We start from the raw sequence: 18,407 nt of genomic DNA on the forward strand, positions 1-18,407 counted from the left end.
ACCATTCTAAAATAATAGTTGTCAGAGTACAATAACATTTGTCAAAACACCTGTACATAAATAGGTAGGCTTCTTTTATCCATGGTATTTCCCATCTTCCAATTGCATTTTCTAAAATACAGAAACATACACAGACCAGGCTTTTTTAGCTTGTCGTGACCACTCACAGATGCAAATCACCTCCTAAACTGCTATGCTTTATAACAAGCTTGTCCAACCTGAGGCCCACAGGCTGCATACAGCCCAGGACAACTTTGAATGTGGCCCAACACAAATTTATAAGCTTTCTTAAAATATTATGAGTTTTTTGCAATTTTTTTTAAGCTCATCAGCTATTGTTAGTGTATTTTATGTGTGGCCCAAGGCAATTCTTCTTCCAATGTGGCCCAGGGAAGCCAAAAGATTGGACACCCCTGCTCTATATCAAAGGCACTACACATAAAAAGAACTTCAGGGCAAACTAGTTGGCTAATACAAAAATTTAGTTTTGTTGGGGGGAAGAACATGGCATAGTAGTTACATATTTTAAACAATTTAAAGGGTTTATGAAAACAATTACCTGTAAAATTCTGTGGCTATAGGAAACAAAACTTCAAAATATAACAACTTGAACTTAATCTCGTAAGTCACATTACCTTAAAACTTAGAAAGCACCTCAACAGGCCAGGTGTGGTGGCCCATACCTGTAATCCCAGTACTTTGGGAGGCTGGGGCAGGCGGATCACGAGGTCAGGAGATCGAGACCATCCTGGCTAACATGGTGAAACCTCGTCTCTACTAAAAATACAAAAAATTAGCCAGGCATGGTGGGGGGCACCTGTAGTCCCAGCTACTCAGGAGGCTGAGGCAGGAGAATGGCGTGAACCCAGGAGGCGGAGCTTGCAGTGAGCCGAGATCACGCCATCTCAAAAACAAACAAACAAAAAGCACCTTAACAAAAAGAGAACAATGTATGTACAACCACTGTAAAGTAACTTGCATGTTAAGAAAGAAAAAAAAACCTCAATTAATACCTTCTAAATACGAGAGGGCATGAAATTGTCTGAGCCCTGAGCTCTAGAGTCAGATCCATGAGGTCAAATTCCCATTCCACTTCTCCCACCTCTAAATCTGTTTCCTCAACTGCAAAAATGCATCAACTAAAAGGTTGTTGCGAGGATGAAAATAAATGCCTGGCATATAATATGAAAATAAAGGTAGGATTTTATTTTTCTTTCTACATCTATCCTGAAGAACAACGGCAAATTATCTTAATATCCTAGGAGCTTCATAACAATTGTCACTGCAGGAAAATACCATATGATCCTGGATCAGTGCTGGGGAAGATGTTTACGCACCTTATGTGTGGACATGCAGTGAGACTACAGACAAATAAGCCTAATTTCTGAAGTTCTTTTTAGGCATAGTGGCTTTGATGTTATAGAGCACAGCAGTTGAGGAGGTGGATTGCATCTGTAAGCAGTAATGACAAGTGAAAATAGCATGATCTGATTTAATAAACTTGTTAATGGGTCCACTCTTAATACACCCACCCAACCCCTTCACCCCCAAACAGCTTCTTACCTAGCCAATCCTTCTTCATAGAGATAGATGACAAGAGGATCATAGGAAGTCACGAGCACATAGAGGCGCACGTCAAACTTGAAATCTAAAAAAAAAAGTTTGTATTCACAAAAAAACTAAGTTCATTTGTTTCCTGTTACAGAATAAACAACGAAACCAAGAAACATGAAAGAAAGAACATTCCTCCTCTCCAGATGAAACATACACTGCTCACACACCTTGACTTTGGAGGATAACTAATAATTATACTACATAATTGTACCATACACATATTATGTATATAGTACATAATAAAAACAGTATAATGTATATATACATTAATATAACTGTAATGTATATAAAATGCATATGTGTACATCATTTTCATATATATTAATTACTGTACAATTTTCACCCATATATTACTATATAACCTATAAAGTATTTTCTCTTATATTGTCTCATTTCACCTTCAAATAAATCCCATGAGATAGGTAAGGAACCTGCTGCCTTTCTGGAGCCACACATGTCAAGACTTTCACAACAGTATAATAAAGACTTACTAGAGAAGGCTATGAAAAGCTTAAAAAGTTTAGCAAAAATCTGGCCCAATTTGGTCAAGGGCCTAATCGCAACTCACCATCTATGAGCAGGGGGTTGTTAATGTAACGAGAGACCAGAATGTTCTCTTCCAGGGAAATCTGGTTTGGCTATTGAGTAAAGAGAAAGAATGAAAGAATAGAAATACACAGGAATCCTAATTTACAATAAGGGAGCAAAGTTCTTAACCTTTAAAGAAATGGTAAGGTGGAAAACTAAAATTCTGGTTAAAGTTTCCTCCAAGGTACCCATATATTCAGTTGGCCATATACTATCACTTCTATAACACTATAGGCATCCAATTACGATGCAGGAAAAATAAATTTACACAGTACCTCTCACATAATAAATAATAAATAAATAAATAAGACAGCCTTAAAGATGATATACATGATATTAAATAGTTACATGCCAAGAAAATATAAGCCACTTTAAAAATAAATGAAAACTTGCTTTCTCCCTAAAGTATAATGGAAATTTAAAAATACTACTACTATTCTTAAATGAAGGCTTTCATTAACATGTTTAGAGAACTTACAGATCCACAATGGATCCTAGCATTTCCTCTGTAAAATGAGATAGGTGTTTAATTGATTCACTTAAGGGTATTTGCTAAGCAACTGTATGCAAAGAGTGAATTTAAGATCTTTAAAAGATTTCTTCAATGAAAAACAGTTGTTTATACAATAAATAGAAAAGTACTGTGAACACTGCATATGGCACTGGGGATACCATGACGAATATAACACATATAATCTCTGCCTGGCAGATTTAAGATTCAGTAAATCCCTATCCCTGAAAAGTTTAATATTTAGGTAGAGGAACAGCAAAATATAGAATTTAAAAGAACACAAAGCAGCATTTCTATAAATACAAGATGTCAGGTTACAAAGTTAAAGTGCAGACCAACCAGGTGGGACCAGTCAGGGAAGACTTGTCCCAGAAGAGTAGATGCAGAAATGAGCGGTGAAGGCTGGGAAGCACACAGTGGAGAAGAAAGGAGCCCATCATGGGAAGATGGCATGCACCAAGCCCAGTAGAAAGCAGGGTGGGCCGATTCACAGACCTGGGGCTAAAAGACTGAACTGGGAAATTATGAAAGACATGGTTAAACAATGAGGAGGGAGGTACCCCACTGGCAAAGGGATTTGAACTCGTGGCAAAGGGAGTTTATATTTAGCATGGTGGGAAGCAGGAAATTACTGTGGATTCTAGATTAAGGAAACAGCAAGATTAAAATATCTGAGAGAAAAAAAAAAAACCTTCACGTGTGATTAGATGAAGCTGGAAGTCACCACAATCCATGTAGGACAAAAGGGCTCCAAAAGGGAAGTGGTAGTGATAATAATTAGGTTGATAATAGCTACAGTAAAGGCAACAGAAATAACCATCAACATTTGCAGAAACGAAATTTAACAGATGTACTAAACACGTGGATGTGCCAAGTGCTGTTCTAAGTCTGTTCACAGGATTATTTCATTTAATCCTCACCCAACCCCATGAGGCAGGTATATCACCATCCACATTCTATAGATTAAAAAAGAATCAGAGTGGGTTAGGGACCTGCTCAAAGTCACGGAGCTAATAAGCAATAGAGCAGCAATGGAATCCAGGGAGTCTTCCTCACAGGCTTCGCTTTTAGGCATTATTCTTACCTCTTCCCAATATTCTGCTCTCAAATTTAATTGTCCCCCAAATTCAAAAGTTTGTCTTTATAATAATGCATTTCCTACCCGCAATACTACTGTTTTTCATATGATAATTTTGTGACCTATAACATTATACACAACCACTATGAGCAGCTCTGAAGTCAGAATGAGATTCCTCTCTTATTTCCCACTGCTGCTATCTCAAAGTCAGAACACAGCTTTCACAACCCATCTCTACGCATCATAGGAACACAATGACATCATTACTGATTCATCCCTAATGAACTTCATCATCCAGACCATTTCCTGACTCCCTTACATTTCTTGATCAGCTTCTCATAAGTATTATCTCCATTTTGAATCTGCTCAATGAGAATTGATGCAATCACTGTACAGCTGCAGGCTATGTTGTAAACGTAAAATCAAACAATCGCAGCTCTCTTCCTACTGAGTAGAACCTATAGGCTATAATAAATATCTACTCACCCAATTTTTCTCCATAGCAGAGAATATGCTGATAGTGGTCATCATTCCGTGACACATCTAATGCCCATGCCCATTTCCTCTCCTCCCTTGCTCACCATACACATTTATCCTTTGAGTTACACATAACATAAACCCTTACAATATTTAGGTAACTTTACTATGTGTTCTATTGTCTTTATCCCTCACTACTAACTGCATTGGGAATTAAACTGTAGACTCCCAGAAGAAAAGAAAGGTTTGGGTATAGTTTCTTTGCACAGCGTTACAGACTGAAGAGCAACTAAGAAAAACTTTTTGATATCTTCAAGCCTGTTTCCTTTCATCAATCCCCAGTTAACTCATTTCAAATTATTCCAATTTAAAGCTCAAACTGCCTCCCAAAGAATGCGAAAGTAGGATCTGAATTGTTGGGAAAGTTGGAAACGCATCTTCTTTTCTAAGACAGCATCTCATTTCTTCGCCCAGGCTGGAGTCCAATGGTGTGATTTTAGCTCACTGCAACCTCCACTTCCCAGGTTCAAGCAACTGTCCTGCCTCAGCCTCCCCAGTAGCTGGGATTACAGACAAGTGCCACCGTACCCAGCTAATTTTTGTATTTTTAGTAGAGACGGGGTTTCACCATGTTGACCAGGCTGGTCTCAAACTCCTGGCCTCAAGTGATATGCCCGCCTCGGCCTCCCAAAGTGCTGGGATTACAGGCATGAGCCACTGCGCCTGGCCGGAAACGTATCTTTCTAAACGGACCTTAAAGTTAAAGCTCATGGTATCTGTTAAGTCATTGTAAAGGAGAATGGTATAGTGGTTAAGAGTGTCTATGCTGGAATCATCTGGACCTGAGTTACAACCTTGACTCTACCACTTACTAAGGAAATAATAACTACCTCATAGGGTTCATATATGGATTAAGAGAGATTATGTTTAGAAAGGACAGTGGTAGGCTCAATAAACATTAGTTATTATTACTGCAAATTTAACAGAATATATGTGGTTCTAATTACAAAGTACCACAGCTCAACAGCATTCATCACTACCTGCTGCATGCCATTCTACTCAGAGTACTGAGTGGTACTATTATGAAAATTAGGAGATACATAATAATTACGAGAATTTCTCAAAAGCTTTTAAGGAGTGACAACACAGTAGGCACTCCTGAAATACTTGTTGAGCAATGAGAAAAACAAAGAGAACCTAAAATAAAAACATATAAACAAACAGAAACAAGAGAGTACAGAATTACATTCACAAATATAGGAGGGACTAGAGTGACCTAACACTCTCCTAACATGTGAAAGTCTCAGAGAATGTATCAATACTGTATTTCCCATGGATCATGTGTGAGACAAGAATGACTAAACTTGACTTCCATAATCAAATTCATACCTTAATCAGAAAACACCCATTCTTTCCTCTCCTTGATTTGAATATACTAAATTGGGAAAATAGGGCATTTAGTCATGGTTATTGAAGGAGTAGAGCAAACACAGCTTTGTTCCTTTATGCTGTTATTTCTAAAGAGCACATCCTTACGAGACCACGTTAGCCAACCGAGATGCTTCCATCTGTGGTCCACACTTCTCTTTTCAGTGTTACATAAAAGTGATGCTTTTGCTATCCTTTATCTCATTCTCGTAATGGTAAAAGTTGCTATTTGCAGAGAGTTTCCAAAAGGTTATGACTACTATAGGGAAGTTTTAGTAAGTGGCTCACTCACTCCAGTTGGAAGAGAGGGGAAGATATTTTCATTTGGCCCTCACACCAACTCCATCCCCACTGCCTAAATCCCTCACTCACTCACATTAGTTCTGCTCCCAGACCCTCCGCCTCAGCATTCCCTCTCCTCACCCTCCTGCTTAAATCTAAAAGGAAAGCAGGCAGCAGCCTTGGAAAGAGTTACTTCATCCAGTTGGCTAATGGGTCACATATTCCATGGGAAAGGATCCAGGCATGGAAAAGAGGGGATGGTTATGCCTTTTGTGTAAGGAGAGGGAAGAGTATTAACAACATGGTTTGCAGGTCTGGGTAAAAGGTGGTAAAATTCCAGTTTTGGGGTAAAACAGGAGTATTTTCCCATTATGTCCGCATGTTGCCAGCTCCCCTCATGCCTCCTGGCAGCTTCCCAGGCTTCTGTCTGGCACTTCCACTAAATACCTAAAAGAATCAGACTCATTCCAAAGCTTCACAAAGAGGGAGGGGGAAGGCAAAAGGTCCTGCCAAGTACTTTGATCTATGCAGGGGGTCTCAAGGGATTCAGCCTAGGGAGAGGTGGGAGGGAGAAGAAGAATCTTACATAGCCTGCCAAACACATTCTCTAAACACATGTCACCCCGTTGAGATTCGGCATCCAGGGAAGAGTTAGGGCGCAGGGTTCTCGGCTCCACCAAGGAACGTTTAACTTTTCTATCCTTTATGATGGTAGCTTTAAAATAACAAATCACTAGGGCAAAAGAGCATTCCAAAAGAAAAAAGTCCCAGATGAGCTGGGAATAGATCCTATTCTTTTTGACTCATATCTAAGAAAATAAAAAGCAAACTTGTACCATAGCTGACTTTCAATAGCAATTCCATTTGGCAGCTAAAACCTAAACCCAAACTAGTGCCGTCTATGAGATTCAAACAACACTGGAGCTCCTGGCACAGAGCTGAAGGAAAAGCTGTTGGAGAGGGGCCTTCAACACCAAGGTCAGAGCAGAGACAAGAGGAGACAGAGCCAAGGCATATGACCATGGCCTTATGTCACAGGAGACTCAGGGTAAAAGGCCTCCAGAGTGGCCTAGGCCAGGTAACAGAAGTTGCAGCCAATGCCTGGGGCTGTAGCAGTTGCTCTATCAAAACCAGATCCTATATTTCTTTGGCATGAAGGGTCTGGCCATCATTGTTTATGGTACTGTTTTGAGTCCAGACTGAATTTAAGGACTTTCCAACGTGAAAGATCCCTCAGAAAGTTAGTTTCTACACATATGGCAAACAGCTCAATGTGAAAAGACAAGTGGGGAATTTAAGATAGGGTTCTGGTCCCACATACAACATATCCACCTACCCCTGCCCTTCCAGAGTTCCAGTGGAAGGACAGAAAGAATATTTTCAAAAGAATGAAATGATATCAAAGCTAGGAAAAAGTAAAAGCCAGAAAAGTCCAAAAGAGATAAGAGTGATCTTCCCAAGGAGGCACTTGCAAATTTCCAAGCTTGTAGTCAACAAACATGAAGATCAGGGATCAGCCAAGGAATCAGAATCAGATAATTAACAAACAGCATTTGGAACAGTGAGGCCAGGAGACGTGTGGGTGCAGAAATCTGATAGAGAAGAGTAGAACTTGAGGCTACCTTATCCCCAGTATACACAAAAAGGAAAAGAAAGGTAGCTCTGCCCAAGAGGGAAATCACCAAAATCTTCCTCTACATTCACAATATGGCCCACTCTATTTTGGCAAGGTGGAAGGGGAGTGCTTCTCACCATGTCCACCTAAAGTAAAGCCTGAGAGTCAACATGTTTTGCCCTTACACAAAATTCACAGTCAGCTTCTTCCAGGGAGAAGAAGATATTAGGAAAAGAGTCCTACACAACCACAGTAGAAACCCAGACCAGCTGCCAGTTTCATTCAGTCTAGTCTTTTGTTCATAAATATGGCCCAACACGTAAGGATCATCAAAACTGAGAAAATCCAATAGCAGGGGAAAAGACAATCCCAATAAAATTCAAGGACAGAAGAGCACTTTACAAAAATTTCCATTGGTATCCTCAGAAGGACAGGCAGGCAAACTGCATCCATTATGCAACAAAAGGTTGTTATTTGTAAATAAAAATAAAGCAAATCAGAATATGAGTTTCTGGAAATCAACCTATGATACCCAATATAAAAATACAGTAGATGAATAAATAATAAAATGGATAAACCTCAACCTGTGATCTAGAAGATGGGAAAAGAATTAAAAATGAGAGAAAAGTTAACATGAAGGAAAGATCCAGAATGCCTCAAAAAAGAGTTCTAAAAGCGGAGACAAATAAGAAAATAACTTTCCTTAAAGAAAAACACCAGTTTCCAGACTGAAAGTGCCTGCCAAATGTCCAGGAGGAAGAATAAAAAACAGGTCCAGGCCTAAATCCTGGTTAAATTTCAGAATCCCAAAGTCTGTCAGCAGCAGCAGCAAATTCATATGGGTGGGTCTGCAGCAACTCACTTATTGCCTCCTTGCAGGAAAGAATTTGTCTGAGGGGCATAAGGCAGAGTGAGAGACCAAGGCAAGTTTTAGAGCAGGAGTGAACATTTATTGAAAAGTTTTAGAGCACAAATGAAAGGAAGTAAAGTACACGTGGGAGAAGGCCAAGCAGACAACTTGAGAGATCCAAGTGCCTGTTTGACCTTAGACTTGGGGTTTCATATGTTGGCATGCTTCCGGGGTTTTGCATCTCTCCTCCCTTGATTTTTCCATGGGGTAAGCTGTCTGCATGTGCAGTGGCCTGCCAGCACTTGAGAGGGGCCTCATGCACAGTGTGTTGGCTGCAACTGTGCACGTGCTCATTTGAAGTGTTTTTGCCTTACCAGTCGAGTGTTCCTAGAGGAAGGTCATATACCAGTTAAACTCCATCATTTTGCTTCTTAGTGCACATGCTTGAGCCTACTCGCCCAACTCCTGAGATCTTACTGGGAAATGGCTGATCAACAGCTTCAGGTGTTTTCTATTTGTTGGGAGCCTGCCTTTCCCTGGCATCTGCTGCTACCAATTATTATTTTAGAGAGACCAGTTTAACAACCGCCTGACCATCACCTGATGATCACCTGACACTCCTTGGTGGTAGCGGCGGCCCTCTCATGCCCGGCTCATGTCTGCCTAGCTACCTATCCTAACATTTCTCCCTTCAGGAGTCCAAGAGTTTGTTTCCACTGAGTTTAAATGTTTTACTCAACTTATAGATAAAATAAAGAAACTGAATCATAGTTATTGAAGAGACTCTGTTATTAATGTTTAAAACATACACATAAAAACTAATCAAACAAATGTGCAAGGGAGGATGGGACATGATGTAAATGCAATAAATGCCAAACTGGGAATAAACAAATACAATGTAATGTCAATGGAAGACATATAAATCAACTAAAGTTACTAACTACTATTATAAGTCTAGGGAGTGAGACCAGTAGGGATTTTATTTACCACGTATGTGTATTCAATTTAAGACAACTTTTAATGAGAATTTTGCAAAGAATCAAGATATTGCTGGCTTTTGAAAAAAGAAGAGGAGAAATGAGAGGAAGAAGGGCAGAAAGAGGAAAGGAAAGAGGAAGGAAGGAGGAGAAAGGAGAAGCAGCAGCAGTAGCGAGGATGCCATACCAAATTAAGGCTCACTTGTTTGATAACCTTGAGAACAGAACTCACAGTTCTGCTCACAACAGACGCTAAACACGTACGCTATCAATTAATACTTGGTGTGTAGGAATTAACATCACAATATGCTAAAAGCAGAAAAGGTACCTCTTTTCTGCTGACACAACAGGTTGCCCTCCCCCAAAATCTGATCGAGTGTCTTTTTAGCCATGGAGTAACTGCTGGTGCAGAAGATTCCTGCCAGTAAGGCAAACAAGTCAAGTCATACCTACCCTTAACTCACTTCTGAATGCAGATTTAAGAAGAGCACACCTGCTCTTAATGAAATGGAACTATATTAGTAACCAATACAAAGGGTGAAGGAGGAAAGAACAAGCGAGGAAAGAGGTTTGCCATCTGCTGCATACTTACATTGTTGATCAGGTAGACGCCTCGCCCCCTAGAAGATGCCACTGGTTTTACTATCCAAGGTCCCCGATCCTTCGAATATGAATCTGCTCAAAATATTGGGAGATAAAAAACAGAGGAAACAAAGAAAAAGAATGAACTTGAGTTTATTATATCAACTTTCAACAAGGGTTATCTACTCAGGGAACCCAAAAATCTTACGAATTTCTAAGTGTTGGGCAGTAACTAAAATTACCTATATTTTTGGACTTGCCTTAAAAATAAAAATAGAGCGAGGGAAGGAGGGAGGAGAAAAGAGGACAGCAAAATCACTCCCATAGTAATTTCTTCCACCATTTCCCCTCTTTTTCTTTTTTTTATTTTTTTAAGGCAGGGTCTTGCTCTGTTGACCAGGCTGGAGCACAGTGGTGCTTCCATAGCTTATTGCAGCCTCAAATTCTGGGGCTCAAACAGTCCTCCCACCTCAGCCTCCTGAGTTGATGGGATTACAGGCATGGGCCACCATGCCCAGCTAATTGTTTTTAACTTTTTGTAGAGACAGGGTTTCTCTATGTTGCCCAGGCTGGTCTTGAACTCCTGGCCTCAAGCAATCCTCCCACCTCAGCCTCCCAAAGCACCAGAATTACAGGCATAAGCCACCATGCCCGGCCTCCCCTCTTTCTTGAATGAAAAGATGAAAACAAAATAAGGCAAATATCTGGATGTTAGTCTATTACTGTCACAAAGAATCATCATGAATCTTTGAAATGCTTACGTCTGTAAACTAAAGGACCTCAGGCAAACAGTGTCAATGTAAGCCAAAATCTAGATCTTATAATACAGCTACTTGCCTTAAATATTTCCTTGAGCTTATAAAAAAAAAATTCACTGTAAATCAAGCAATGTACCACTGGAGAGGAAGGACAATCATTTACAAGTGATTAAAAGGTGCCATTTGTCCTGTTCCTTTCCCAGGTTCAGCTTTACACTTTAAATCCCTTTGGATCATGAAAAGAGAAAGCAGACAACTGACACTAAGCCTCCCAGAGGCTCGCAAGTGGTCTGAGGAAAAGCAGCTCTGTCTTCCACTTAGGGAGTGTCAGAAGTCAGGGGAGAGAAGCAGGCTACAGCTCTCAGTGCTGCTGATTCTCACATCCCGGACTGGAGAGAGAGCACTGGTCCCAACTGTGCCTCTTCCACTTTTGATGAAATACGTCAGGTGGCAGCAGTCAGTACTGTTTCAAAGCAGAGATGGGATGAAAGGTAAAAATTGAGAGAATTTTTTTGTTTTTGCTATTTTTCTTCAATGAAGGAAGAGAGAACGGGAAGGAATAGTGTGGGGAAATAAATCAAGCAAATGCAAATGTTTCTGAGCAGATCTCACAAAGACTTCCTTTTTCCAAATTGCCTAGGTTGCTGTGCGCCAAGACATCAGTCCCAGTTTATCTAGAATACAACAGCATAAACCTAAGAAAGTTCCCTATGGTTTCTGTTCCTCTGGTTGGACCTATTAAGAGGCAAGTCCTTTTCTAGGGCTCCAGTATCAGAACAAGACTTTCAGATACTGGAGTCCTGAAGTTTTGCACACTTCCCTCCACCCTGCATTTGGGCCTATACCAGGCAGGCCTTCAGAAGGAGCTCTCTAGGCTCAGCTCCTTTTCCCAGATGACTTGCCAGCAACTACTTGTCTCCTTTTCTTTCCTCTCCCTCTGACATGAGCCAGTCTCTTCAAGGCCTCCCACACAAACTTGACTTTGTCAATGCCACAAACCATTTCAGCAGGAGGAAAGAAAGAGATCTTTTGTCCACTCTCCCCCATCCTCCCCTGCCTTTTCCCTTGATGCAGAATTAACAGAATTAGAAAAAATTTAATGTGCCGCACAGAATTTAAAACTCTGTGAGCAATTCTACTTCTAGAAGTATATCCTCTAGTTCTACTCACACGTGTAAAATATTACATATAAGATTTTCAATGCTGTGTTATAACAGCAAAATATTAATTAAATATACTACAATGCATCTATATGAAGGGTCGGCAAACTATTTTTGTAAAAAGCCAGAGAATAAATATTTTAGGCTTTGCAGGCCATGCAGTTTCTGTGGCAGTTACCTAACTCTGCAATTGTAGCTTGAAAGTAGCCATAAACAATATGTAAGCAAAGGGGTGTGGCTGTTTACATAAAATTTTATGTATGAACACTGAATTTCATATGATTTCTACATGCCACAAAATTTTATTCTTCTTTTCTTTCCAACCATTTAAAAATGGTCCTTAGCTTGTGGGACACATAAAAACTGGCAGAAGACCAATTTCACTCAAGGGATATAGTTTGCAGACATCTAATCTACACAACGAAATATTAAGCAGACACACAAAACAAGAATGTTATTAATGAACTGATAAGGAATGATCTTGAAGATAGCCTGTTAAATGAAAAAAACAGAAAGTGCAGGGCAAGGTATGTTATATACGCCCATCCGTTCATATACGCACACGTTATTTGCTAGTAAATGCAAAGAATATCTCTAGAGGGTATGTAAAAAACTAGTAACACTGATCATCTCTGGGGAGGAAAACGGGATGACTGAGGAACAAGAGGAGCAAAGAGTCTTTTCACTGATGACTGTTTTGGAATTTCTTTTGTACCATGGGAATATATTACCTTTCAAAAAATATAATTTATAAGTCCTGCTATAGAAGACATATTTATAGTTATATATGACAAAAAATTAAATTTCCATAAAGTGAGGCCACTGCATATATGTATGTGTATTCAGTTTATATATTTTTTCACTTTGCCATTTTCCCCAGATACTGAGCAGACTGAACAGAATGCCTGAGCAAGAGGCTATTAATATTAAAGCAAAACAAAAAATAACAAAACTTTCCAAACATCACTCATTCAATACCTCTAAGTATCTAATCTGTGTCCATCAGTTTGCTAGGTGTGGGGCACACAGTATTGAAAAATACAGTCTTTACCATCATGAAGATTAGACTAGCCGAAAAAACAGACATTGAACAAGTAATTACAAGCAATGAGAGTTATAAAAAGGAAGTACAAGGTTCTACAGAAATGTCTAAGAAAACGACCAGGCTAGTTATTAACAGGCTAACTCACACCTGTAATCCCAGTGCTTTGGGAGACTGGGGCAGGAGGATCCCTTGAGGCCAGGAGTTCGAGACCAGGCTGGCCAACATACTGAGACTGTCTCTATGGAAAATAAAAAAATTAGCCAGGCATGGTCGTGTGTGGCTGTAGTCCTAGCTACTTCTAAGGCTGAGGTGGGCAGATTACTTGAGCCTAGGAATTTGAGGTTACGGTGAGCTATGATCACCACAGCCTGGGTGAGAGAACAAGACCCTGGGGAGGGAGAGGAGGGAAGGGGAAGGGAGGGAAGGAGAGGGGAGGGAAGGGGGAAAGGCAGCGGGGGGAAGGTAGGGGAGGGAAGTGGGGGAGGGGAGGGGAGGGCAGGGAAGGGAAGGGATCAAAGCTGTCTGGAGACAGTACCCTCTACTTTGTGAACTAGGCTTATCAGAAGTTAATGCTTCTGGCTATCGGGGGAACCACCCCCAATATTTCAACGTAGGTTCTTTTCTATTTCCCTAAGTGTCGGCTGGTCTGAGAAATAAAGGGAAAGGGTACAAAAGAGAGAAATTTTAAAGCTGGGTGTCCGGGGGAGACATCACATGTTGGCAGGTTCCATGATGCCCCCTGAGCCACAAAACCAGCAAATTTTTATCAGTGATTTTTAAAGGGGAGGGAGTGTACGAATAGGGTGTGGGTCACAGAGATCACATGCTTCCCAAGGCAATAAAATATCACAAGGCAAATGGGGGCAGAGTCAGATCACAGGACCAGGCGAAATTAAAATTGCTAATGAAGTTTCATGTCCCACTGGGCACGCATTGTCATTGATAACATCTTATCAGGAGACAGGGTTTGAGAGCAGACAACCAGTCTGACTAAAATTTACTAGGCAGGAATTTCCTCATCCTAATAGGCCTGGGAGCGCTATGGGAGACCAGGGCTTATTTCAGCCCTTATCTGCAATCGTGTAAGACAGACATTCCTAGAGTGGCCATTTTAGAGACCTTCCCCCAGGAATGCATTCTCTTTCTCAGGGCTGTTCCTTGCTGAGAAAAAGAATTCAGCGATATTTCTCCTATTCGCTTTTTTAAGAAGAGAAATATGGCTCTGTTCCGCCTGGCTCTCAGGCAGTCACACCTAACGGTTATCTCCCTTGTTCCATGAACATCACTGTTATCCTGTTCTTTTTTCAAGGTGCCCAGATTTCATGTTGTTTAAACACATGCTTTATGAATAATTTGTGCAGTTAATGCAATTATCACAGGGTCCTGAGGTGATGTACGTCCTCAGCTTATGAAGATGACGGGATTAAGAGATTAAAGTAAAGACAGGCATAGGAAATCACAAGAATATTGATTAGGGAAGTGATAAATGTCCATGAAATCTTCACAATTTATGTTCAGAGATTGCAGTAAAGATAGGCATAAGAAATTATAAAAGTATTAATTTGGGGAACTAATAAATGTCCATGAAATCTTCACAATTTATGTTACTCTGCCATGGCTTCAGCTGGTCCCTCCATTCGGGGTCCCTGACTTCCCACAACATCTGGCTGGGCACAGTGGCTTATGCCTGTAATCCCAGCACTTTGGGAGGCCCAGGCGGGCAGATCACCTGAAGTCAGGAGTTTGAGACCAGCCTGGCCAACATGGTGAAACCCCGTCTCTGCTAAAAACACAAAAATTAGCCAGGCTTGGTGCACATCTGTAATCCCAGCTACTCAGGAGGTTGAGGCAGAAGAATTGCTTGAACCCAGGAGGCAGAGGTTGCAGTGAGCCAAGATCACACCATTGCACTCCAGCCTGGGCGACAGAGTAAGACTGTCTCAAAAAAAAAAAAGAAGTTAATGCTTCTTCTGGTGTTTCACTATGATTGAAATCCTAAATGTTCTTGAAATTCTAAATATCAAAGACTGTCTTTCATGCTAGGCTTTTCTCCTTGATTTGTGGTATTTTCAGAACAAGGATTGTTCTCTTTTACAGGTTCTAAATGTGTGCGTAGGAAGCAAGAAAAATCAGAGGTAAAGGCCAGGCAGTCTCGCTCAGGAAACTCTGCTTCAGGATGAAGATGTACTAAACAGGCTCCCCAGTTCTTTCAAGTGCTTTCCAGTTCCTACAGTGGCAGCAGGCTTGGTCTAACAGAAACAGCAATGAACCTGGAGTAGAAAGATCTGAGTTGTAATTCTGGCTATTGGAGTATATGACTCTAGTCTTATCTTTAAAATGAGATTTGTAAAATTTAGCCTGATTTGCTAAGATCTTTTATAATTCTAAAACTGTAATTCTACAAATTTACCCATTGCTTTGAAATCTAGTCATCTGTAATTAGTTGGCAGACATGAAAATTCACGTTAGAATCATTTCTCAGTCTCTCTTACAACTAGAGATGGCCATAGAGCCCAATTCTGGGGAAAGTTTTGCTTTTCTGATACTGGTACCACCCCATCTTCTTCTTTGTTGCTTCTTTCTTCCTTCTGCTTAGAAAGCTGTCCCCTTGAGGGAAATGGCTGGAGTTGGCAACAGATCCTTAGTCACGGTCTTCAGGGTCATAGACCTCTAATTCTATTCTACTAAATACTGTAACTGGCAGTGATGACAGGACCCTACATAGACCAGTGTGCCATGTATTCCAACCCCTACACTCAAATTACTGAGAACAGTTTGGGGAGTACCCAGGCTTTCACATCTCTGGAGACAGTGCTTGGTCTCTAGGCTGTATCTTTACAGGTTTTCTCTTATTAGAACAAAAAACTATAAATTCATGAAATCACCTTGGCTGGTGTCTCTAGTGTTTTTAAGCAATCCTCATGTCCAATCCTTATCAGTTCTCTTTCAAAGGCCCTGCAGAGGCTATTCCAACCCCTTTCTGCCTTTTTAGACACCCACCCATCCCTAGGCCCCTCACTCCTGGCATAAGACCTCATCAACCTGTTCACCAAGAAGGCTAGGAATTTGTAACATAAACCTATTTACCTGCTTTCCTCTGCATCTAAAACGTTATCTGGGTCATCAACTTAGCCTTCTTCCTTCTCCTCTTTCAGGAGACACATGCCCACTTCTCTTTCTAATGCTCACCCTTCTACTTGGGTTCTTGATTTAACCCTCTCCTGCCTCCTCTGAGACCTCATTTCCTTGTTCCTCTTCAATCTCCCTTTCCTCTCTGATTCTCTGTGGTGCTGCTTCTGTTTTTCTCTCCCTTAGTAATCACATTCATCTCCATACCTGCAGCTTCCAGAATCTACATCTCTGGCCAGAACTCAAAGCTGCTCTTACAACTGCCTGCAAAACACACTACCTGGATGCCCCACAGACATCCAAATCCATACCTTGTCCAAAATGTAACATTCCTCTACCCCTTTAACAGCTCCTCCTTTGCCTTCCTGGTTACATTCCCTGGTTAAAAACCCAATGGTCTTCCTAGCTTCTCAGACTCAAACCTTAGGATGCCTCTTTGACCCCTGCCTCGCTCCCCATACACAGGCAGTAATGTTTGTTCTTGCACTCTTTCTACTCATACCTATCCATTTTATCCACATCACTGCAATAACCTTCAAAGAGACCACCAGTTTCTTCTCTCTGCTTCTGCCGACTCATTTCACATAGTTATTTTTCTAAAGGCCAGTCTGTTTATGGTGTCCCTTTCCTTCCAAGAAAATTTCCTATTGCCACACTCAAGCACTGGAGGGCCAGAACATAATACTATTAATTAGTATTATGCTTAACTAATGCTAATTAATAGTAGTTATTAATAACATAACTACAACTTTAGTTGGTAGTTAAACATAACATACTAAAAGTAAAATAGTAAAACACAGTAAAAACATAGTAGTATTAGTATAGTCAGTAAACATAACTACTACTAATACAAACACAGCCTGAAATAGGAAATAGTATTAAACATTTATCAAGCCACTCCTATCAGGCACCATCCCAAGTGCTCTCCACATACTAACCTACTTAAATATCTTGACAACTTTATAAGGTCAGCACCAGCAATACTCTCATTTTATAGATGGGGACATTAAGGCACACAGAAGTTGGAGTAACTTGGCTAAAGTCACATAGCAAAAAATTTCTTAACTACAAATTTGCAGCTTTGAGTGCATTGAAGCTCTGAAGTTGATTCATTTAATTAGACCTCTATGTGACCCACTGCAGAGCCATCTGTGGACAAACAATGAATTGCCAACCAATGGCCCCAGCTAGGGCAACAAATGCTATTAGATAAACGGTGAAGCAGGCATTCCTGATGAACTGCTGGCCTCCTCTGCCAAAAGATGAACAACCCACTAGGTGACTCAGAGAGACTGGCAAGCCTAACAGGTTAAAAGAATCAAAAGTCAGGAAGTCTAGAGATAACTCTCTCTTCTCCCCATGCTACTTCATCTATCCATAAAACAGAAATAGTCTCTTTCTTGGACTTCTTGGGAGGAAAACTGTCCTCTCTGTGTGTCTCACCTGATGTTCCTCATGGGAGAAGTGACTTCTCTCACACTGATGCTACTGGGGAATGGTCATTGCACGTATGCTGCCCAGTGCCATTAGCAATGAAGCACAGAGACAAAGAGCATGGCCTCTGAAGCCAAGCTGCCAGTTTGAACCCTAACTCTGCATTTGCAAGCTGCATAACTCATGGAAAGTTTCTTAACCAAACTGTACCTTAGTCACCTCATCTAAAGTACTACCAGAGTAGAGGTGCCTACTAGAAAGTAAACATTCAGTAAGTGTTAGCTATTACCACCGTAATTTGGACTTTCACAAGAGACCTACCTCACATCTCATCTGTACTCATGCCTCTTCTGTGCATTAAGCCTACGGAGTCAGGCTCTGCCCCTGTGGAGGAAAGCCTGAAACGAGCCCAGTGCCTCTGCCTGGCCTGGGTGGGTAAGTTCACAATGATGCAAAAGAAGTAAGAAGCCCATTTTAGATCTGGATCCAGGCCATGTGTTTCTGTGTCACTTTACCAGCCATACAGCTGACACTTAGATGCCTATTTGGCTCCCATGTGTATTTTTTTTATTAGTCTGAACTCAAAGGGGAGAGAATGTGACTAACTTGTAGCTCCAAACCCTAACATCCAAAGATATGTGATATCTCTACCCCCAAAGAACATAAATTACATAAGACTAGAAATCAAGGCTGAAAGAATGTTTCTTAAATGGCAAGGGAAAAAGGGATACTGAAAAGGAAGCATGTATAATTCATATGCAGGAATATAAAGTATCCTTACAGGCCAGGTGAGGTGGATCATGCCTGTCATCTCAGAATTTTGTGAAGCCAAGAGGGGAGGATCCTTTGAGCCCAGGTGTTCAAGACCAGCCTGGGCAA

The 18,407-nt window shown here is 40.8% G+C and overlaps 1 protein-coding gene across 13 annotated transcripts in view; it reads right to left on the reverse strand.

Annotated features, from left to right (window-relative positions):
- TTLL5 (tubulin tyrosine ligase like 5) overlaps positions 1–18,407 on the reverse strand; it is a 292,965-nt gene that overhangs the window by 244,648 nt on the left and 29,910 nt on the right. For all 13 annotated transcript variants that reach the window (XM_058429488.1, XM_058429490.1, XM_058429486.1 and 10 more), the window contains exons 7-9: positions 10,013–10,095; positions 2,183–2,252; positions 1,564–1,648 (exon numbers count right to left, since the gene is read on the reverse strand). In XM_058429488.1, the coding sequence (XP_058285471.1) occupies positions 1,564–1,648; positions 2,183–2,252; positions 10,013–10,095 (238 nt within the window). The remainder of the gene's footprint in view (positions 1–1,563; positions 1,649–2,182; positions 2,253–10,012; positions 10,096–18,407) is intronic.

This window comes from Hylobates moloch, unplaced genomic scaffold (assembly GCF_009828535.3).
Source record: "Hylobates moloch isolate HMO894 unplaced genomic scaffold, HMol_V3 SCAFFOLD_16, whole genome shotgun sequence".
Classification (NCBI taxonomy): domain Eukaryota; kingdom Metazoa; phylum Chordata; class Mammalia; order Primates; family Hylobatidae; genus Hylobates; species Hylobates moloch.